General features: G+C 36.8%; 1 protein-coding gene across 2 annotated transcripts in view; it reads right to left on the bottom strand.

Annotated features, from left to right (window-relative positions):
* The window catches only part of MED13L (mediator complex subunit 13L), a 208,159-nt gene that overhangs the window by 84,972 nt on the left and 98,378 nt on the right, over positions 1-24,809 (bottom strand). For both annotated transcript variants that reach the window (XM_081123215.1, XM_081123214.1), the window contains exons 3-4: positions 14,277-14,361; positions 6,933-7,016 (exon numbers count right to left, since the gene is read on the bottom strand). In XM_081123215.1, coding sequence (XP_080979341.1) covers positions 6,933-7,016; positions 14,277-14,361 — 169 coding nt within the window. The remainder of the gene's footprint in view (positions 1-6,932; positions 7,017-14,276; positions 14,362-24,809) is intronic.

The following is a 24,809-nucleotide window of genomic DNA, read 5'->3' as shown; positions in this document are numbered from 1 at the left end:
CTACGGTCTCCATTACCCACGGTGGCCACAGCACCCGGACACTGCAGCAAATTCACGGGGGTGCTGGGAGATTGTTAATTTTGGGGGCAAACCAAACAGCATTTGTCAGAGACTATGTGAATGACTGGCTCAAGGTAGTACACAGTTTCAACATTAAATGGTACTACAATCTCTGCAAGAAAGTCAAGTCTTAGTGAAACTGGATTTTCAGTGGTGACTGTGATATAAAGTAAAATCAGCATGGACAGGAAATACGAGCAGAGGTGTCCTATCTGATTCCAGGGTTTGAGACGTTGTACAGTGCCCAACAGGCATATGTGCCCTAATAATGAGTGACAGTGGTTATTTAAGAATGAAATAAATTTGCCCTGGCCGGTATGGTTCAGTTGGTTGGAGCTTGGTCCTGTACACCAAGGTGAGGGGTTCAATTTCCAAGTTGCAGGTTCGATGCCCAGGAGGGGCGTGCAGGAGGCAGCCAACAACTCTCTCTCATCACTGGCATCCCCCCTCCCTCAGCGAATCAATAAAAGCGCATCTTTAGAAGAAGAGGGTAAACGTACCCCTGTGAAGAGTGAGCGCATAAGGGTGTTTCTAGAGGTGCTGCAGGAGGCCCACCCATAAAAGAAGAAAATTCTAGGAGTGCTGATGGCTTGTAAACAGCTCCCTCCTTTTTCATCTGAAAAATGGGAGTGCTGGGTCCATTTCTGTCTGGATCACTTTTCACCAATGCTGTCTCCTTTTATCACCCAGAGCAGCACCTCACCTTACTACTAAGATACTTGACTGGGTCTAACACTACTTAGAACCCTCTTTTATATGTGAAATATCAGAAATAGACCACCACACTTGTAGTGAACCTTAATAGTCAAAGAACCTCTTTATAACATCATAGGTATCTGAGACCAAAATCAAACCTATGGAAAAACTTGGTATAAAATGGGTGAATTTTATGTAAATTCTACCATCTGCTTGCTATGAATGTGCAGTTTATGTAAAATGTAAGATTTTAATATATATAAACAATATCAAATGACCTAAAGAAAAATAAAATTATACACAATGCTATTCCTGAATTTTGATCACTTAATTTTGAAAAGTTGATCAGTTTCATTCATAATATAGTGAATAGTATGGAGTGTCACGACAACCTAGAGAGAAGTTTGTGGACAGGCTTTAAATGATGTGTCTAGTCATTCATTTAGCCATTTACATGAATTATCTCATTTAATCCTCAGAACTACCTATATAAAGTGGACATCATCATTATTACCTTTATTATTATTCCTACTCAGTTTAGGAAAAAACACACGATACAGTGAGTAGACAGGTGTGGCCATGCACGCTGAGCATGATTAGGACGGGAGTTGTAATGAGGTCCTAAACTTCTGTCATTTATTTCCAAAGGAGTGGTCTAGTGGGTGGCAGATTCTGGCTCATCAATCGTCCTTGTAATAAAGTGTATGTGTATCACTTTCCTGAAGAAGTCACAGGTACAAAAACTTCTAATTCCTGAATGCAAGATTTACAAGCCTAAATACTTCTATCTGCTCATCTGCCTTGTCCTATCTGGTATCACCCTAGCCTCAGCTCCAAGTTGGCTCCTCAGAAACTTCGGCTGTTTCTGAAAATATCTGACTTGTCCAAAGGAGTTACAGGGTATACTGCACTCTTCCTTAAAAGAGATCAGAAATACAAGCTGCCAACATCCCAGCTGAAGGCTTCTCCGTGATGCACTCAGAGGAACAAAAAGAGCTCTGAAACCTGGAAAGCTTAGTTTACAGAAAATCAAAGCACAAATACAAAATCCTTTGCCCTACGGCATCTAAAGAACATACCCTGTATTGTTCTTGAAACATGAGCCACGTTCAGATGTACCAGTGTTATCCTTCACTTGAAGAATCTTCTGGTTTGAAATGTACAAACAAGTATTTTATTGAGTTTTCACTGGGTGTGTTTAGCACCATGTGCTTCTAAGGGCTGGGGAAGGGGAGAGGAGGCCTTGCCTATAGTGTTCTTTATTAACTTACCTTTTTGAAGTCACAAAACATGATTAAAACTAATGGTGATAATCTCTTTTTGGTTATTAAGAAAAAAGTTACAAAACTACCTGGAAAGCATACAATTGTTTATCATCACCTCTGGTTGAACTAACCTCTCAATTTAACTTTCTCTTCTATGCATAAGGTTTGTGAAAATACATAGCAGAGTGCCTGGTACATGAAGCACACTTAAAAACCACAGACAGTATCACTTAGTTTCATCACAGGCGCTTATTAAATGTTTGCCTCCTTCCTTCCTAGAGGCAGCAGTTTTCACTTTGCAGCTACTTGTAACAAAGACAGTGAGAGCTCTACATTCAGTATCTTCATTTTCACTCCCACTGAAAGCTCAACTGCCACCTGGAATTCACCACTCCACTGAAACTGCTCCTTATGCTCCCCCTGTCTACGTAACTGCCTAACCTACTAGTCTTCTTACTGTGGATTTCATACGGCCTCTATGGCACACACAGCAGATTAATCTTGAAACTTTAAAGAACCCTGGTTTTGGTGACACCAATCCTCCTGGTTTTCATCTCTCATTGACCTTTCTTAGTCTCCTTTACATATTCCTCTTTTCTACCCTTCCTGTGAATGTTGATGTGCTCCAAGACTCTAACCTCATCTCTGTTCTCACTTTTCCCACAATTCTCAAGTATATTCAAGTGACAAAATAAATACATAGCATTTTTGATATGTCTTCCATCAGATAAAGTAGCAGAGAATGACTACATATTTTACAGATCTGTGAAAAAAAAGAAGCTGTAAAACTATGACACGTGATTAGATAAGTCCAAATTGTCCATTAATATTCTTTTATGGATTGCCCATCAGCTAACTCTTGTTAACAGATAAGTGGCAGAATGCACTACATGTACCAACCAAGTAAATTTATGAGGAAAACTGAAAAAATTATTACTAGTGATCTTATTTTTCTGAACACTGGAAGAAGATTCCCTTTACCCTTCACACTGTAAGTATCTGTTTACATGTCTGCTTACCCTCTAGGTAAGAGATCCCTCTCCCTGCCTTTTCATCTCTGCACCTCCAGAAGAAAACACAGATGACTGGGCTATAAACAAGGAGAGCACAGGAAAGAGAAGATGGGAAGGAAAGTGAGCAGTGAAAGAAAGGGGAAGGTGAGGGAAAAAGAGAAAGTTTTAAAGTGCTAAAAAAAAATTCTCCTACATCAGCATATTTTATCTCGTTACTCAAAAATCATGTTTTGCTCTTAAAAGCAAAAGACAGGGCATTTCTTGAATATGTAAATTAGGCAGTGTAAGACCAAGAAAAAGAATCTCAGGCTTAAGAGAAGAGAAAATATCCACATGAAATAACACAAAAGCAGTCAAAATAATAAACTTCCCATTGTGCATGCACATTCATGTATGTGTGATGTACAAGAGTAATTAGAATAGTTGAAAGTATATGCGTGTACAAGAGTAATTAGAATATTTGAAAGTATATGAGCCTATTTGGAATATCATCCAAGAGCAGGGCAGGTTTGCCCATGAAGAAGAGACAGTTAATTAATTTTTAAAAATGCACTAACAAGTTGGTTATTTGTGTTAACCAAATTTGTATTAACCCAACTACTGTACAACTGATGCCTAGAAAAGATCAAATGTGCAAACTGTTATTGGGGGCAATCAATTATTTTGCTAAAAATGCATTCAAAGACTAATGTGTATAGACTTAAAATTCTGCAGTAATCAAATGTAGGCTGGAACTAGGCTAAATTAGAAAATGAATAACTCTCTAAAAGAAAGAAACTTCATGATTGCAATAATTTCTAATCATTTTAAAAATATTTTTTCCACTGGTTTGTTTTTAAGTATATACTTAAAGGCTTTTTTAAGTTCAGCATACTTTAGAAACCATAATTTTTTTTTATGTTTCATGTTAGTTGTCATAACTCTTTAGGATGAAGCCAAAGTTTTCTTTCCTACTTGTTACATTCCCAAAGATATGAAAACAACCAAACATGTCACTGCAGAGAAAAAATGATGTGAATAAATTTATCTTCTTGGACATGCCTGGTCAAATTTACTATATACATACATATATATAATAATTTTTCTAAAATTATCCTGAGTATCATCTCATATCAAACACTGAGAACTCTATTTTAGAATCCACCAGCAAACAATTTAGTTTTGCTATCACTGTGGAGAGAACTTATAGCTCAAGAAATTATATGCAATTAATCCAAAAGGTGAAACCTACTCATCAATATATTCATTTGTTCCCACTATTGCAATTATTTTAGCTACATAAAATATGCCCTGTGTTCAATCGTATTTTTGAAATACTGAACAATAGCATTACTATACTTTATACATAGAATACTATTCTTTAAAACATATTCCTTTTATTTATATCTAATGGCATCAAATAAGAGCATTTCTAAAAATAACAATTTGTGCCAACAATTTATCACTGGGCAGCAAATTTTTCTCTCCATTGGTCGTTAAACTGATATGTTAAAAAAAAAAATTAAGCTTAAAGAAAATTTATTTTTTTCCTTTTCTCAACTTAATCATAAGATAGCCGCATAAATTATCTCATTTAATTCTCACTATAATCCTCTAAGAAAGTAACTGCTACTCAGCAATAGTAAAAAAACAAAAGCTCAGCTCAGGAAAAACTAAACACCTTATCCAAAGGTAAACAGCTTGTAAAGAAAGGTACGGAACACGACCCTAAACCTTGTAGCTCTAAATGTCCGAGCCACAGTGTCACTCTGTCCATCCAAATGACTTAACACTGAGATCCTGTCAATATCCACCAAGAAGCTCTATTAGCTACTCAGCGAATAAAAGTGGAAAAGTCGTTACCTTTAATGAAGCTTTATTATAGCAAATGCCAACTGTTCAAATTCAATCTTTGGTTTTGCATTTTTCTAACTGTTAATGTATTTTAAAATATGTTTTTCAAAATCATTAACATTTAGGGGAGTAGCAGGGGGGGAAATGGGTAAAAGGGGTCAAATACACGGTAACAGGCAGAAAGTAGACTGTTGGTGGTAACCATGCAATAGGGTAAACAGATACCAAATTCTCATGTACACCTAATATTTATGTAATGTTATTAACCTGTATTATTACCCCAATAAAAATACCATTAACACTTCTATACCACAAAAAAAGTTCCACATTCAATCTTGAGTATAAAATCTAAAAATAATAAAATAATTCCATTACATTGCTCAGAATTATTTACATATGGTTGGCTAAGGTTAGGAAAACTTTTGGGATCTAAATTAAGTGTGAAGGTATATAAACTCTATATAAAATAGATTGGTAACTACATTTGACTTTTAAACTTTATTTTTTACTATTAAAAGACTAAATGCTCCTCCTTCAATCATTATTTTATTCATACATTTCCTCTTCATCCCTCAAATTCCCATCACACCACTGCACATTTAGGACAGCTCGGCTAACTCACCAGCAAGCAGCTGCGGGGACGCACACTAAGCATGGAGAGCCATACTAGGATTGGTATAAACATCCTTGTGCCAAAGCAATTCCATAGTTAACCATTCGGACTCATCAACATTAAAGGCCACAACCTGAACCATTCAGAAAATTGAGGGAAAACACTAAGAATAATTATGTCCTTGGAACATATGCATTGGTCAGGCCAAATCAAAACGAAAAAAAGAGAAAATTCCTCTTCATCAATCAAAGCATCTGTAAACAGAATCACGTTTACACACCCACAGACACTGGCACCTTTCTAAAAGCATCATCCTTTCCAGACAAACTCTGATATACATAATACCTACTACATTCTATTTAAACACACTTCTTAAATCCTACAGGATTTTAAACGTACTCAAGAAGAAAAAATACTTCACGGAAGTTCATGGTGATTTGGGGGAGGGTGGGTGGGAAAGCCAGTCCCTATTTTATCTGATTTGAAAAAAGAAATCCAAATTTTCATAAACTAGGTCTGGTCAATGAGGACATCCCACACCCACTTCATCAAAGCTTTAGGACCTAAAGGTTGCAGAGAAGGCTGCTAATTGAATATCAGGTAGGAGCAAGGAAATTAAGAAAGTAAAGGTTCCAAAAGAGGCAAGAGCTGACAGCCGAAATTCTGGCAAACTACCCAAAAGGTCTAACCTTAGAGCTACCACAAAAGACTTCAAGAGCTCTTCCCTGCAGCCAGGAGCTGGGAACCTTAGCTCTGGGCAAGTTCACGGGTAGTAAAAAAAAAAAAAAAATAGGATAAAAATTGTGTGCCCTGCTCTTCAGAAATGAATTAATCAACATCAACTTATGACTCCAAGTAACTCTACACTGTGTTCAGAGGTAAGTGAGTTAAATATTTGATCCTGAGGGTTTTGTTTTTTGACTCTGGTTTGATTAACCTAAACCTCCATGTCTGTTTAGGATCAAGAACTGCCTCTGATGGTTTAAAGTTTAGCACTGTTTAGAAGTAACTCACAATACTAGTCTGACCATTATCAAGGATGTGTTGACTGATGTTTAAGGGGCATCGATCCCATAAATATTGTCATCATTTGAATTCACTTGACTGTTTTTAAGGTTGTGCCATATAATACTTTAAGGAAGAAAAATAAAGATTAACAATAAAAAAACACAAAATAGAGTATTTCAATTCCAAGTAGTGTGGTAATGAGGTGCTGGCCCATAGGCAATATTAACAACCGTCTTTCTAGTCCAATTTTTAATATCTCACAAAAATTTTGTAATACTAGGTACTTAATAAAATGTGATCCAGAAATCTATTGTAGTACATCTAAATTACTAACATTATTAGAAAATAAATAAATAAGCTGCTTCCCCCACCCACCTCTCCCCCAAAGACAGCTGTGGTCAAGCAAAAGAAACCAAAACCACCGAGAGCACTCCACTCACTCACCTTCTGTTGACAGGCTTTTCACCCTTTTCATACGGCCGGACAAACCACTTCCCAATCCTAACGAAGTTCTTATCCATTAGGCACCTATGATAATCACATGAAGAATTACTTTTGTAGTTTCAGTAACACATTAGGAAGTCATTGCACCAATAATCACAAATGACATACACCAATGGGGAAAAAAAATCAGCAATCAAGCTATCAAAATGTTTCCTTATCACTTAAAAGCTTTACATTATACTTACTGAAAAAACATTCTGACTTTGGACATAGATTATATATTATTCTTGCCCATGTAAAAATACTAAGCAAAATTAATTGGCTGATTTATTCCTGAAACATCTTACACTTCTGAATTACTTCAAATCCAATCATACTTCTGCATTACTTCAATTCTGTGGCATCAAGAATGCTGGGAATGCCAGTAGCATTTCTTAAGAACACCTCAGAGATACTCTTCCAAGTCACTGATGCACATTTTGCAAGTCTTAATGTTCACTATTTCTTGCTTGGCATGTGGCAGACAATCCTTAGCAAGGATCTCAGTTAAAAACACACACAAAAAACACATAGCAGCAAGTCTTTATTCAATATGCAGGCGGTGCTACATGTGGCTTGGGCCTCCGTGATTTCCACACCATAGAGGATGGAAACAATTCAAGCCTTCCCCGACTCATTACAGGTTCGAGGTTAGTAAGTAGCAACAGTTTCTGCTGGCCACAGTGTAACTCCCAATAGGCAGAGCCAATTTGGAACACTGCTGTATGAAAAACTCACTGGTTTCAATGGGTTTGATTTTGAAAATGAACTTCTTCAACAATCTTCCTTGCTCACAGTGGGAAAAAGTCACTTTCAAAGTAATGCCATCTGTTTTCGTAAGATTACAAATTAACTTGCTTTCTAGGGTTTAAAGACTATGTGACTCCATTAAAGTTAAGGACAAGAAATATGGAGTGCCCAATAAAGTGAAAGTACTCAAGAAGCAAAGCTGAAAAAGCCCAGTCTTCAGTTTACTCCGAGAGACTTAACTGTACTTGTCAGCTAGACTACATATACAGATATTCCCAATGAAAAACGGGTTTCATATCAGGTTCCTTCCTCCAATACTGCCACCAACCACTATGATCACTGCTACCACAACTATATTTGATTACCAGGCTCAGTATATCATTTAAGTATTGAACTAATTATATGAGAGAAATGTTACAATGTCAATTTTTATACATGGAGAAACTGAGGCACAGTGAGAATGTCATCTCCACAAGGTCACACAGCTAATCGACATCAGAGCTGGGACTACGCGCAGGTATACCTGATCACAGAGTCAGGGCACTGAACTCTTACCATATACTGACTCCCAAGCTGTCACATTTCCTCAATTCTTTCATTTTTAAAACCCAGATGCATCTTATAATTGATGGGTCTATTTAATATTTTTTTATTCTTCAAAAGCTGTTATAAATTGAAGGTATATCTTAAAATCAATAGTGCTTAGAATGAAAGCAAGAGGGAATGTAACAGGTGGAGAAGCACATCAAACATTAAAGGCTGCTGCCCGGCCGGGCGGCTCCGGTGGCGAGAGCACTGCCCTGTGCGCTCAACGGCGGCCAGTTAGATTCCCTTCAGGGCGCATACCCAGCGCGTAGGTCTGATCCCAGTCAGGGCCGTGTGGGAAGCAGTGATGGATGTGGGGAGTCCCTCTCTTCCATCGATGTTTTTCCCCTCCTCCCTCTCTCCCTCTCTCCCCCTTTCCTTTCTCTCTAAAATCAATAAAAACGTGCCCTGGGTGAGGAGTGAAAAACAAAAACAAAACGAAACCACCGACCAGTGTCTCCTCCTGGCAGAGGCCCGCACTCGGTAAATGCCCGTTAAACAAAGTGTTCCTTCTCGCGTATGTATCTTCAAGGCCAGAACTCAAAAGAATCACTGATTCCATAACAGAGAAAACAATATTAATTTATGGTTTATGGATAGAAAAAATCTGAAGCTTTAGACAGTATAATATGGAAAAAAGAAAACAGGGACAAAATACTCTAAGAAGACAATGTGTAAAGCTTGTTCCAAAACCCTTTTCCTTCCATGAAGTAAGAGCCACGCATCTCATTTGCTGATTTTATTCCAGAGCAAACACACCGGGAGTTTGGGGGGCGGAGGAGCAGCACACAGCCAACACTCGAGGGCAAAAGCAAAGGGCACAAGGCTCAGGGAAATGCTGGGGTTCTCGCTCTCTGCTGAGTCCCCTGGAGCTCCCACTACAGATGATACTTGTCAGGCAATGTCAGCAGAGGTTTTTATCACTAATACACAAAACAGTTATGGAAACTGCCAATCCTTTACTCTGAAACCATCTGGTTCCAAATGAGAGTCATAAATTACTTACATGATTTTCAACTGCTAATCAGTTTCTACGTGACCAGTGACTTCCTACACACTGGAAGGAAAACGCGAGAATGACTGTGTTGGACGAAGTGATGTTTTTACTCAGTTTTCTAAGAACTGACTTTGCAACTGACATCTCTGCATAAGGGAGCGGTCACAAGTCATGATGTCAGCAGCGACATGGGAAAAAGTCAGCCAAGTCACCAAGTACCTGTGACCAAAGGTACTTGGTCCAAGTTGGGACCTTCAGTTCAAGGTTGGGGCCAAAAGACTGAAAGTGCTGAGGACTACGCTCCGGTTCTCTCTCCTGACCCCGACCCAATAGACAACTGCTCCGTTAGATGGAGAGATGGGTAAGTATGACAGAAAGTTTCCTTTCACTCAAGGAACAGGTAAAAAAGAACTCAGCGACTATCACGACAAATATCTTACACTCTTCAATCTCCTAAGTCCCAGCTCTGGCTGGTCCAAAAAACAAACTTCACCCTCTCTCTCCTTCTCCACCCTCCTTCTCCCCCTCCCCACACACACACAGAAACACTCACAGATCCTCTAAGAGGGCCTGGTCTTTTGCACTCTGAGTTATGGAAAGAAATGAGAGAGAAGTGGTTGTACCTTTACAAAGGAAATCAGTTCTATGTGACTGACACTCGGGACTATGTGGCTCAAAAGCAGACTACACTGAGGTAGTAAAGCCCCTGATTCTCACTCATTTGGGGGTCATGGTTCTATGATTCAAAAACAAAATTCTAATAAAAGTTATTACAGACTTTCTCCTGAAATACATGTGGAAGAGCAAAACACCACATACAATTCCACAGAATTGGTGAACTCTGCAGCAGATCCTAGATTAAGGACTTCTGTACTCAACACTGCCGTTAATCGCTATGCACCCTGCTTCTGCCTGCAATCCCTCTTGTCCCGCTCTATCTCTTCCTCACCTAATTTAATTCTATTCCCCGTTCCTGTCCCAGATCAGCCTGCTCAGTATGCTAACACCTACGAATCAGCACTTTCACAACTGAGTTGTGATAATTCATTTCTATGGCTCTTTTCTGCCAAGAAACTATAAGCAATTTGTGGAAAGACATGATATCTGTCTTATTCACTGACAATATTCAACAAGTACTTAAATGCCTATTATATAATATTCTTTATGTTCTGCTCTGTACTAGTAGGTGCTCAATAAATATCTGAGATGAACGTTATACACCAAGGAGTATTTTCCTATTCACAGTGCTGTTATTATTCTTGCCTGTAACCACTAATCATGGACAGCCTTGTCTAGTTATTTTAATTTTCTTGTGTTTATAGGTTCTTGCTAGTGGCACACTCAATGTTTGAGGGGAGGGGGGATCTACACAAATCATTTTTTCATAGCCCATCAACTCTTACTCCAGACTAAAATCATAGTAGACATTCAACATGTAGAGAATCACACAGATGTTAAAAAATGTTCTGAAAGCTTACTGCCCATAAGCTTTAAACATAGTTGAAGAGACTACAGTAAAGCTTCTTAAAAGAGACAATTCTAAGATTAAAAACTAGAGAGTATCAGAAATATAATTTCCCTTTTGTATATTCTATCAATCTTTATTGTATTATTTTTGAGCAAAAAAAAAAAAAAGAAATTTAACTTAGTAAGTAAATCTAGAAGACATACTCCATCTGCCAAAAAATTGCTTTAAATCAACATCATAAATAGTGCTAAGAATATATATCAGTTAACCCTGGTTGTCCACTCAGCAACCCCAGTGATTATTCCTGAGACTTTCAAAATGACCTTACTATTAAGATATGGCATAATTCTGTACAGTAGTACAATATTATCTCGCAAGATCACTATGTGAGTCCAGATTTATAAAATGTTCTTCAAGCAACAGTCCTAGAAAAGCATTTCTCTTTAGAAATAATTCCCAGATCCCTACGACCGCTCAAAAATCACTGTTTCAAGAAGGAAAAAAACCAGCTGCTGAAAAATGAAAATGATATCAGGGTGTATGTCGGGGGGGGGGGGCATGTTGCCATATGGCTCTAAATAATTAACTGCATGAGCAACATGACTCCAAAGTTGGCAAGCCCCAGCCTCTAATCCTAAAGCCATGGGCAGACTGCAAATACAATTATAGGTGCCACAGCAGCAGCCATAGCCTAACTCAGCAAGCCATTTCCCAGATGGGACAGGTAGGAGCTTTAGAAGGGAGCCACCACTAACTCTGCCTTCTTTTGTGCCCCTCAAATTATGAAGTTATGTAGGTATGACAGTTTACATAGATCAAAAAGTTCAAGGATAGTGTTCCTCTACCACACACTCAATCAAACTGCACTTAGTGCTTCAAGTAGGTACAGAGCTGTTCAGGTAAATTTGATGTAACTTCGTGGCAGAATAACCTCACCAGCATCAAAGCCTTTACCTTACTACTCTAATCTGTACTGAACACATATGCAAAGAAGTCTCCCTTCCAGAAACTACAGTGCTCCCAATTCTCAACCAGGTAACAGAAACCCATGTGATTTAAGGGCTGAAGAACGCTTTTTCAACGGATTCCTTCTATTAGGAGCTCCATGACACTGGGTCCCGCTGTGCCCTGGTGGATGGCGCCCCGAGCCAAGCACACCCTATCATTCATCTCCAGAACCTCTGTAAGGCTAGGCTCTTAGGAGGCCTAGTCTCACCTGAAACATCCATTCTAATGCAGTTCAAAGAACCACAAAAATTTTTTTATTTAAAAAATGTAAAGTCTTAATTTTTCCCTGTCCTAAAAATATTAAACAAATAGATACAGTCTTAAGGTGAACATGTTTCTCTCTTCATTTACAGTTAGACATGTGCTTTCATTCACTGTGCCTCTAACGGCTAGTGCCTCTTCCTTAAAGCATATACCACTCAGGTCTAAAGACTCATTTCCTACTGTCCTTCAGAGAACTGCACAGTCACAACTCAGCGAGATGGGATTTTACTGATTACTCATGTCCTGTTCCTGTCACCACATGATACTCAAGGACTCTCGATGTTACAATGTTACATCACCATCTCTTCACCTAGGGCTGTACCTACCACCCTGCTCTAGTGACAGGGTGGGCAAAAGTAAGTTTACAACTGTGAGTATCCAAAACAGAGTTTATTCTTGTATTACTACTCATTAATTATTATATTACTTATTTGTATTACAACTGCAAACCTACTTTTGCCCACCCCATATGTTTACTCTTTTGAACCCTTGACTCACCACATCCAAGGACATTGCTCATTTGTCCTCTGACGATGACCTCTATTGGATGACAATACCATAGGGCATTAAAAGCTAGTAATTTACAAATGTCATTGTTATCATAATTATAATCCCAATTTTCATGTTATTTTTACTGTACTTTTCCAAATATATCTCTTCACTCTGAACAGCAACTCTTGGCAAACCAAAGGGCTCTGGGCCAAATGCAATTTTACAGCTGTGGTATAAACTGTTGAGGGGTGGATCGCCTGACAATCCATTAGGAAAGCAGCACCAGTGGACAACCCCGAAGAACCATTATGTTTTACAAATGTCAAATACCCACAGATTAAAGTCTCCCTACGTAAGCATGGACAGAATAGAGCAGAATAGCTTCAAAAGACCCATGTGATCTTCCGTTGTATGCAAAGCAATGATTTGCATGTTAGAGGGAAAAAATACCTCTCTATCAAAATCAGCTTATGTTTTATTCTAAAAACTTAGGGAGAAAGAGAGGGAGGGAGGGAAGGGGGAAGAATCGAGTCAAATTAGCAGAGATTCTATATAAGTAAAAACCAAATTAATGGTATTTTATCATTCTGGGCACTTTGTCAAAAAGGGATAATCAATCGTTAAAAAAATAGGAAGCACAGTTACTTTCCCAGAAGAAAGAAAAAATAAGCATGACTGCATGATCTAAAATTATAAAAGCTGGAAGGCCTAAATAGTCAGATACTGAAATTCTAAGAAATCACAAAAGAAGAAAATACCAAAAGAAGCCAATATGGCTCAGTTTTTAAAAACATATATAAATACATCCATAATTGTGTTTTTAAAGCATATCTGTGTTTAAGTAATATAACTGGCACCTGTCTGGAGGACAGATAATTAGAAGGGAGAAGACCTCAACTGGCAGGTATGGCACACTGTACCCTTTCCCCAAATTCCTCCCTCTCCCACTGACACCAGGTTTGGCCGTGTGACTCTGGTGCCTCCCACTAATGGATAGTACATTCCCATCCACCTGACGTTGGTGGTAAATGCGCTGGCCAGTAAAATGTGAGCAGAAATGGCATCCGCCACTTTTCAGCAGAGGCTTCAATGGGCTGTGGCGTGCTTTACCACTGCCCTCCGCAAACAACCCAGCTGGTCTCTGACAGGGCTGCCTCGTCAGCAGGACTCCTGCCTGTAGTAAAGAGAGTGCTGCGGTAAAGGACTCACAATGGACAGCAGCGTGCGCGAGAAATAAGCCTCAATTGTTCTAAGACAGTAAGTTCTTTCATGTCTTTTGTTACTGAAGCATGCGGGGCCTAACTTGATTGGTGAAAGACGCCACTGCAATACTTCATGAAACACATGATATCTTACAAGTAGGTCTGTGGCAACCAAAATGAAGAGAATGGGACTAACTAGAGAAATACCTGGAAGGCTGGAGGAAAGGTGGGGGATTCAATGTTGTAGGGTAAGAACCACATGTAAGCAGAATTAGATGACCATTACATATGACCACCAAAGAAAAGAATGAAGTAAAGAAGTGAAAGTTACAGGAACATACATTTCTGCTCAGCATAAGAAAGACTTTCCAATAATTAGTGCTCTCTAATGATGCAAAGACCTCTTTGGGATTATATCAACATAAAAAAAAAAAAAAAAAAGGAAGTTATGTAATTTTATTTTTATTAAATTGTGCATAAAAGCACTTTGAGAACTACTTGGGTTTCTCAAAAACACCTTGATGCTGTTCTTCTCCTACCTTTCTAACAGATTGTGGATCGCTTTGAAGAGCAGTGTCCGACATTCATAGGAAAGGCCATTTTCCCAGAGTCCTTCTTCCACAACTGGAAAAAGAAAACAGAAAGAACCAGTAAGCAAGGCAACCAAATAAACCAAAACTTTAAAACCATTTTTCTAAAGCAAAGTGAATGAATAAATGTAAGTAAATTATCTCACACTGAAACAGAGAAAGGCAGTACTTAACCAAAGTCATAAAATACAAAATACAGAAGGAAATATATGTTTAGATTTTAAAGACTTTGAAATATAGTCATGGTACAATCCCTCCCCATACAAGTCTTTCCACCCTGCTTATTCCAAGTTTAAAGTCATGTGAAATTCTCAAATCAATCTTTCTACCTTATAGTGTCACAAAGACTAATTTTGTTAAAGTTCTATTTAAAGGTATTTAAGTAGAATTAATACCACAGTTATCATATGTATTTTCACAGGGAAAATCAAAAGGAAAAGAAATCCAATAATGTCAGAGTCACACAAAAAATTTTAAATGTTTTGAAGGCAGCACCTGAATAGGATTTTAAGGACATGATTTTAGGGAGACTGTCAGGAAATTAAATCTTACTATAACATCAATTTATTTCCTGAACTCATCATTTCATTAATGTTTGACATTTGGAGAAATATCACACTTGCCTTTGAAATATATTTTAACACTGAGTCACAAGTAACTCTAACACCACGAGAATCCAACAGACCAACAATGTCCATGCATTCCTAACATTCTTTTCATATATAAAAAAGATAGACAGCGCCCTAGAGAAGATAGCTAATTTTCTTTCAAATTATATTAGTTCAATTCAAGATAGCAAAAAAATTGGAAGGATGGAAACAACATTTGTAGAAGAAAATTTCCTCTCCCTTTTACTTGTTATCTTGACGAATGCATTCACCAGAGAAAATCCTGACAGAATTAAAACACATGTTAAATCCACTATGCATTTTTAATGCCGTTATCACACTAACTGACATCTTGAAATGCACCTCCAGATTCTCCAATCGCACAGAATTCGAAGAAGTATATTTACATTCATGGGCTTTATTTATAGGACTTTTTTAAAATGATAAAACTGGATATATATTCTTTGTCTTTGTATGTCAGATAACTATTTTCCTGCGTATGTGGCTCATCATGATTTACCAAATTTTCCCAAAACAACCTCTGGCAGAAACATTTTCTTTTATTTATAACTACAGAAATGAAAATAAAATACAACAAATAAACAAACATTCCTGCTAGCAACAGATTGTCTCTGTTCAAGACAAAGCACCCAAAAGTTTTTTACAGTTCTCTGAAGGTGCCATGTATCTCTGTTCTCACACATTTATCTTTTGGGTAAAGCTTTTCCTGGACAAAAAAGACAACTAACATTTCAATAAAAGAAACACCCCATAGTAATTTGCTTTTCTTTCCTAATGTGTTTCACTGATTCTAAGATATCATCAATTTTAAGATATATCATTATTTTATATATATTACTGGGGGTAGAAGGGTGGGAGGAAGCTGCCAATTAAACTATAATACTAATGAAAGAAATAAAAACAAATAAATGCAGAGGTATTTATCGATTGTGGACTAGAAAAATCATTATTGTTAAGATGTCAGTTCCCCCCAAACCAATCCAGAGCCAAATGAATTACAAACAAAATCTCTGGAGGATTTTTTTATATCTCAGTCTACATATTTATGTGAAAAAAATCAAAGAAACCAGAATAGTCAAAACAATGTTGTAAAGAAAAATACAGCTGGGAGACTTATACCACCTGACTTCCAGATTTACCACAAAGCTAGAAGAGACAAGACAGTGTGGTACAAGGGAAAGGATATATAGACCAATAGAACAAAATAGAAAGTCCAGAAATAGTTCTACAAGAATATGGTCAACTGATTGTCAACAAAGATGCAAAGGCAATTCAATGGGGGGAAAAAGTCTTTTCAACAAATAGTGCTGGAATCAGTAAACATCCCTATACAAAAAAAGGAGCCTCAAACCCTACCAGGTGCCATATATATAAATTTAACTCATATTGGACCATAGAACAAAATGTAAAACCTGAAACTATAAAATTTTGAAAATATAGCAGAAACTTTTTATAAGCTTAGGTTAAACAAAGATTTCTTAGATATGACACCTGGTGCTTGAGGCAATCTACAGCTCCATGGTAAAGTCAGAGAAAATCACATAATAGCTTTTTTAATTAATTTATCTGAGACACCCTCCTCCCAAGGAAAAATTTAAACCAACGCTTCATTTGCTTGATACTGAGATTCTTCAAAAAGCATCCTTTGGGATTTGGGGGTGGGGGTGGGGGGTGGGGAGTCCAGAAAGTAGTTAGTCTAGGTTAAGGGTTAAGTTTCTATAAATGATATTAAGATACACTTACTACTTAATTCCCTATCTCCCTTCCAAGGTCGACTGAGTAGAAAAGCAACTGCCAAAAAGTTTTTGAGGCCTGCAGGTGCTGGGGCCTGTCTTTATGAAACCTACAATCTCCCCAGGGTATACTGTCTCCATTTTTTTTTTTTTAAAGCCTTTCTAATCCTTTTTGATTTTTCAAGTTTCTATTTAAACGCTTATTAATTACTTTGGAATATAAAGTTCTAAGAAGAATATCTCTAATAGACTATATTCGTAAATCTATTTACATATACTAGAAAATAATTTTTATAAAATTTTGTTAACAGTCTCAGAAAAGAAAGCACTAAAAAAGACCTAAAATGCGTGTATAATAAAGGAGTGGCAAGAGTCAATCAAAATAAAGAATTCCTAAATTAAAATATTGTCCTGCTGTTATGTGATCTATGACAGCCAAACTAAAACTAAAAAATTAAACTAAGTACCACGACAGCTGCCTATTTAAAGAGAAAAGTTATCTCACTTATATTGTAAAAGCTATAATCAGGATATTTTTTAATTGCTGTTATTCAACCTTTTTTAAAATAGTAATCCTCAATCAAGTATTTAAATTGCAAAAGTACTACATAAAATGTTTTAGCAGAAGACAGTCTTTCAGAAAGGAAAATTTAAATAGCAGTAATTATTGCTCAGTACCCAAATTATTTTTCAAAATCCTCACGAATTGTAATGTAAAACTATCAACTTCACAAAACATGGCTCCTTGCAGAATTAATAAGCATCTCTGAAAGAAAAATCATATAAAAGTTTGAGGGAAAAAGTCAATATGGCAAAATATCAAAGCAGCATATACTTCAATGATTTTGTGTTTCCCAGCAGAGATCTTGGAAAGATATCCCTTCCAATTGGACAAATGAAAACGACACACTTGACTTGAAGGGGTAGACATGGGAGGAGGGAGAATGAAATAGGGTGGGGAGGAGCATAAAGACTGTGAAACGCTGGAGAAATTCAAGCTCATCCTTTTAGAATTCAGGTCACCCTGCCTTACACAGTTTAAAAGTAGAATTACTTTCAAAGAATACATATTTCCTCTGAGCTATGATACATATTTCCTTTTAATGTATCATATTGCAGCAACAGCTGAAATGAAGGTCTAGACATCAAAAACACTTCTTACTCCCACCTACTGCTTTTTTACCTCAGGCATCAAAACTAATGAAACCTATTATCCAGAACATTGAGTTCAGTAACCACATTGGCCACTGCAAATATTGGAGGGGGAGGGGCACTTTCAGGGATGGCACTCCTTATTCAGCCATTAAAATTACTGAAAATCAAATTTTGCTCCAAACTCCAGAAATACAAATAGATTAAAGCAAGGCACATGAAACAAGATTATTTCCCAGTTAGATTTCAGTGACAAACTGCTCAAAACAGAGCAGCTCTGACACCAATCTGCCCCGCTGCCTTTGTTTTCACCTTTATCTGCAATATATAAAGCAGACTAGTTCTTAAAAGTGTTTTTAATTATTAAATGCACTACCTAAGAATTACACTACGAAGACATAATGAGTAAACACTATCAATTTATTTTATGGGTGGCATGAAATGAAATACTTTAAAGATAAATATAGAGAGAATTTTTAAATATCTTAACACTGACTTACAAAAAATTGAGTAACAAAGTAGCATAATGATACATTAATTCTGAAATATAGCATTATACCCATAAAAAAGTCCAATTACATACAACACTATCGACTGATCACAGTTATGCCACCATCGATTGGCTTGTAAAATCTATATTTGAAGTCATTAATAACTAAATGGATTTATTACTTATATGAAATTCAGCCCACTTAGAGCTCTAGCTTCCTTAAAGAGCTCGTGGGTGTAGCATATTTGGTATCACTTAACAAATCTATGTTGAAAATGGATTTTAACTTTCCCAATGTCAATTCATCAAATGAGAATTAGGATTAGAAGATGTATATCAAAATGCTTCATTTGTTTTGACCTATTTCCAACTTTGAATGATTATGAACACTAATAATATTCATCAGACAGAAGCAGAGTCGTGATTCAAATCTTAACAGTATAATGTCTTACTAAGGAATCTGACAGCATGAGTTCTCTGCCAGTTACAGGATAACCAGAATTTTAATGATGGTTTCCACACAGCATCGTAGCAGTTGAGACATGACCCAAGTTAGCATTTCAATGGATCACAGGACTCCATGTAAGGCCACTAAACTTTAAATTGAAGAAGACCATAAAACTAAATTTCTACATAAATTGAACAAGACCTTCAAAAGACAAATGCTACAGAAAACAGTCAGGCAGCTACACAGTGAAAAAGAAAGCTTGTACAATGGCTGCTACTAACTTCTAAAAACGAAATTTGCCCCCATTTGCTACTCCTTTTAAAGATTTTTAAATAATTATTACTTTTTTACCCTTTGACACTATTAATATATTCTTAATTTTGTTATATAATAATCAAACAAATAAAGACCTAGAAGAACAGCCATCAAAATGAACAGTTTCTTAGGCTGCTGGAACAATTACTTTTCTTTACCCCTGTGTATTTTCTAGGTTTTCTTCAATGAACATGCATTTCCTCTATAAGCATACACCATATTTGAAAGATTTTTAAAAATAAGGCTACTATTATTTATTAAACAGCTATAAGGTTTTAAAAAGGGGCATACTCAGAAATTATAAGAAAGATCATTGGACAGGAATCACAGGATAAAATTAAATTAACAGAAAGAAAACCAGATATGTGGTTCAGTTAGAACAATTACACTTAAACCCATCGATACTACAAAATAAACATTTAATAAACTTCCTCTAGGACAATGCCTTTCATCAGGATGACTCACTATTGATTCAACACTGACACAATTGAGCAGTAAAAATAAAAAATATTTCCTTCCACTCTTCAGACACGACCTGATTTGAAATATACACACATGTGCGCGTCCGCGTGCGCGCACACAACCCCAGATTGCTACTAAAATTCTGACAGGGCGAGTCCCCAAATTGCCTTTTACACTAAAGCTCAAACAGTTGTCCTCCCTGCTATTACAGTGAGTAATGCTTGCAGCTGTACTGTTTGAGATGCAGCTGTCTTGTTGGTATTCTCTCCCAGCCCCACTCATCCAGCATTTCTGTTCTTGCTACAATAATCTTAAAGAGCATTTTACAGGAGGCTTAGCCCTGGCTGAGGGCACTCTACGGCACGACCGAGAGAACACGGAAACACGATTCATTAGACACGCCTGGAGTGATAACAATGGTGCTGCTTCTTGCTGCCTTTCATTTCGTACATCGGTCTGAGACTAATGCATTCTCGTTACACAACAAGAGCATTTATAGACAGGAAAAAACTGTAATCACCTTTGATTAAGAGACAGCATATTTTTCCTATATGAGCCGCCAGTCATACTGACATAGTAATTATTTTTTTAACTGCAGGTTAGAATAGCAAATGTAGCAAAAATAACATCTGTGAGCGAGAGCAAGGGAGAGAGAGAGAGAGATGACTACTATGAAGACTTCGTACACAAAGGTTTCTCTAGACGAGGCTCAGTGCCATGTCCTTGAGACCTAATGGATACCTCAGCCTGCATTTAAGCTAGACAAGCTATGGCAAATAGACTAGACCCTTATTAAGCAATCTCATTCTGTATATCCAATTCTTTGGAGGTAAAAGTTACAGAATGTTTTCATCATTTTAACCATAATTTTTAATGACCTACCTTCTTTCCACTTCTTTCTCCATAGGACTAAAACTCAACAGCAGTATTAATCCCCTTCTCTTTTTCCATTATCTTACTTTTACTAAAAAATAACCTGTCCTCTCCATTCCTTCTGTTATCTAGCTTCCCTACAAAATAATGTTTCCCTTTACATAAAATGCCAAAACAGAACACCCACTTTCTATTTTAAATAAAACAGTAAAAAAAAGTAATTCTGATAAAAACAGGAATGTAGAATAATTATTTTATATCAGTCTATCATTTAATCCAACTTCCATTAATCACTACACATGGCAAAGATTGGAACTGGTAAATATAAAAGCCCTAACTTACAGTGGAAAAAAAGGCACAAGCCACATTATATTGACAACATGCAGAATCAATTTTCTTATGGGATTCTGAAAAGTGAACCACTTCTCCACACCCATACAGCTGCAGTCTTCTGTGGGTTCATGCATATGTGTTACTGGGCAGTTGCTTATGGTGAGTATGGTAGTCAACAGAAAATACATATGTATTAGCAGGGAACTGAAAGATTATAGTTAAACCAAAATAATGGAAAGTATTTTTTCAAGGTTAGCAGATTCTGTATTATTAAACATTTTTTAAAATGGTTAGTCTCTTTTTTAAAAGCTTTCTATAACACTACTGAATTTTACACTAAGAATGTGCTACCAAACTAGCAAAACAATTTGCACATGCGAAATTCTGTTAAAACAATAAAGGACCAAATATAAGCAAATAATAGAAAAATGTGAGGTCTGGCTCACAAAACTCTGAGACCTAATATAGGTTTTAAAAGAAAGTGGTTATGTGGCAAGAACAAGGATTGGTAAATAGAAAAATGCCTGGGCAATTTTTAGCTGATGGATGTCAGAATTCTCTGGCCTGTGCTATCACACCAGGCTAGAAGCTAGGAAACCTGCATCCTAGCTTTCATGTGTCTACAGGTGAACCAGTGAGCTCTAATGTGCATTTAATTAAACACAGTGTGTTTTGAAGAGAAGTCAGACACGTACCACACTACATTAGAATTGCACAAATTTAAAATTTTCATCCTTTGGAATAAAGTAACAAGTCTTATTACAGAGGATAACATCTATACTTTCTACTCTAGAGGTGCCTGGGTCTCCCTCTCTCTTATTTTGGTCTTTTGTACTATACAGTACAAAAAGCATACAAAAAGCATGACTCCCCAAAAACTAATTATAAATTACTTCTAACTAATTATACATTACTTCTACACATTTTCCCTGCTGTCTCTGCTTGGAAAATACAAAATCATCATTATCAAACATGTCATCACAAAAAAGAATTATTTAAAAAAATTCAGTTGATGCCCTAGCGGGTGTGGCTCTGGTTGGAGTGGCAAAAGGTCTAGTGTTTGATTCAGATCAAGGGCACATGCTTGGGTTGCAGGTTCAATCCCGGTCCCGGTCAGGTGCATTCAGGAGGCAACAAATGTGTCTCTCTCACATGGATGTTTCTCTCTCTCTCTCTCTCTCTCTAAAAATGAATGGAAAAAAATATCCTTGACTGAGGAATAACAAACAAAAAAAGTTTAGTTGAAATGAATTCTTAGTAATCAGAACATTTTACTTTAACAAATGACTACTTAGTTCACACATTGAGTTTCTATTATATTAATCTGGTACTTAAAAGAATCACAAATGTATTATTCTTTACTTTTTAAAGCCAGAATGTATAATTCAAAACAATCTATTGGAAAGCAATAAATGGTTCTTAAAACCTTAAACTGAAACACTTCCAGGAAAAAGTTGTCTTTATCCAAAACTTTTAACAAGCTAAGCAGTTTCCAACTCAAAGCAAAAGATTTATAAATGACCTAAATATCCCAACACTGCCAACATTTTTACTTCATACAGGTGTTTCAAAAGTACTAGATTCCTTTGCATTAACACAATTCAATTTTGAAAACTCCAAGTACTTTGGGAAATGAAGATCAGCCATTTACACAGTGGTGAGAATGAGTTCAATCCTATCTCCTTTCTAAGCTTTGCCAGAATGGCATTTTGATTGGAGGGTGACGTACCCAGTAATTTTGGATAGGACACAATCTGGGGAAGGGAAGGGCCATTTAGGTTTCTCCCTGGGGTCCTGGGAGCACTATGTCCTGTGGAAGAGCCCTTTCCATCTCCACATCTCAACGAGTTCTACCGCAGTTTTCTCCAGTTATACTTTTATCCATTAAAACAATAGAGTTCTACAGGGAGTCCATTTGAAAACATATATACATCAAAGAGTTCGCAAAGAGGACGGCACGTGCAAAGCACTAGAAAAGGCAAAGGGGTAAACAGGACCAGAAACCGGAAAGCCTGGGTCACTCTGCGGCATTCACACTTCCCGCCTCCGGGAATAGAAGTAATTTATAATTAGTTAGAAGTAATTTATAATTAGTTTTTTGGGGAGTCATGCTTTTTGTATACTGTAGCAGTTATCTCTACTTTCTATGAGATTCTTCCCAGCTCCTCAACTGCACAATTCTAATGAGGTGCACCAGAGTGTGGGAAAGCCTTCCAAGGTAGATGGTGAGGTTTTCAAATATTTACAGAGTCAAGTCCTAGCCAATCCACTCACTCTCATCACACAACCCAGAACCCAAACCAACGCTCAAGTTAAGCACTACATGTTAAATCAGCTTTTTATAGGCTACCTTAGAATTTATATGCTACCACCAGGTAAAATAGGTTTTTCATGAGAAAAAAATACATATTTTCCAAATAATTAACTTATAAATGGCCTCTTAGAACACACTGGTACTAATGTTGACTTAGTCTGTCTACTGGTGTTGGCCCATGTTGATTCTCCTTTCCACAGTTTAATAACTAGCTATTATAAAGTGTAACAATTACAAGTTACTTTAATCAGCATTTACCACTTAAGGGAAAAGGAAGGAGTTTTGTTAGTGAAGGAGTGAATACCCAGGAAGCTTCTAAGGTGCCTATTTCTTGAGGGCTTATACATGAGATGGCTGTTGAACAATGATTTGTTATTTTGTATGCAATTCTCCATATTGATAGCTCACAATTTTAAAGCTTGTTTTCAACTATGCTTCAAAAACAAAAAATACATATGGAATAATACAAGGTTAAAAGTTCAACTGTATATAATACTATAAATACAACTTTTAAGTCAAGTTAAAATATGAATTATAATGAAACAGGATTTATAAATGCTATAAATTTTTACCAAATTTTTATACTACATTTTAAATATAAGTACATGCATATATAGTCCTTAAAATAACAATGAATACTCTAACTAAAATGTGCATATATTCAAAGGGATATTGCCCCAAAGATGACTTCGCAACTCAAATTTCATCAGATAATAATAAAGATAATAGCCTAAAGAAGAAATGTAGTAAACATGAAACAGATGTTGTTTGGACAGAGATACATGAACACTTTGTAAAACACAGGTATCATCGTTAAGTTCCTTTTACAACCCTGCTTCATCAAGAAGCAAAAGCTTTCTAACTGCTCTCATTGCTTGCACTCAAGTCCATTCTCCAAGAGAGAGCCAAAGTGACCTTTCCAAAACTTAAGTCACTACAGAGCATTCTTCTGCTTAAAACCCTACTCCAGCAGCTTCATCCGGCATTAAGAATATAAACTTTTACATGGCCCACGGGGTCCCCACCTAATCTCATCTCCAGCTTTCTCTTCCATTTCCCACTGGTTTACCAGTTTCAACAGCACTGGCCTTGTTTCTGTTTCCCAATAAAATGAGCTCAGGATTTCTGTCCTTGTTTCCCTGCATGTCGCTGGCTTATTCTCAAGTCTCAACTCAAACGTCGTCTTCTCCCAGAAGCTTTCCCTTACTAAAGCAGCCCTTTCCCAGTCACTCACTTTATCAACTGCTCTGTAGCACATGACCACATGAAATTATTCATTTATTTGTTTATGTCTTTTCACCTACACAAAGGAATGCCATCTCCGATGCAAAAGGAAAATGTCAATACTTGTGTGCTTACTATACACACAGAACCTTCCACAGAAAAAACATTCAAAGCAGAGCAAAAGGTAACCTACCACCCAAAGATAATTTAACGTTAAACTTTTCAGACGAGATTTATCCACAAAATGGCAGCATGGTATAGCATGAGTCTAAGAATTCTGACACTATGCAAAATGACAAAACAGACACTTCTGTAAAAGATGTAGCTTTTTCCTACTGATAAAATTTAAGGAAAGTTGTACACATTCTGAGTTGTGATTTTCTAATGTTTCCATGGGAACCAAACAGGGTCACAATTAAAGCACATTTCTGAAGAAACAAGTATAAATGAAAGATGTGATGAAAATAAGATCTTATTTGAACCTATGATAATCAGCAAGATTAGAATGA

Source organism: Miniopterus schreibersii (genome assembly GCF_964146895.1).
Source record: "Miniopterus schreibersii genome assembly, chromosome: 20".
Taxonomy (NCBI): Eukaryota; Metazoa; Chordata; class Mammalia; order Chiroptera; family Miniopteridae; genus Miniopterus; species Miniopterus schreibersii.
Note: the sequence above shows the minus strand (reverse complement) of the source record. Positions and strands in the feature narration are given on the sequence as shown.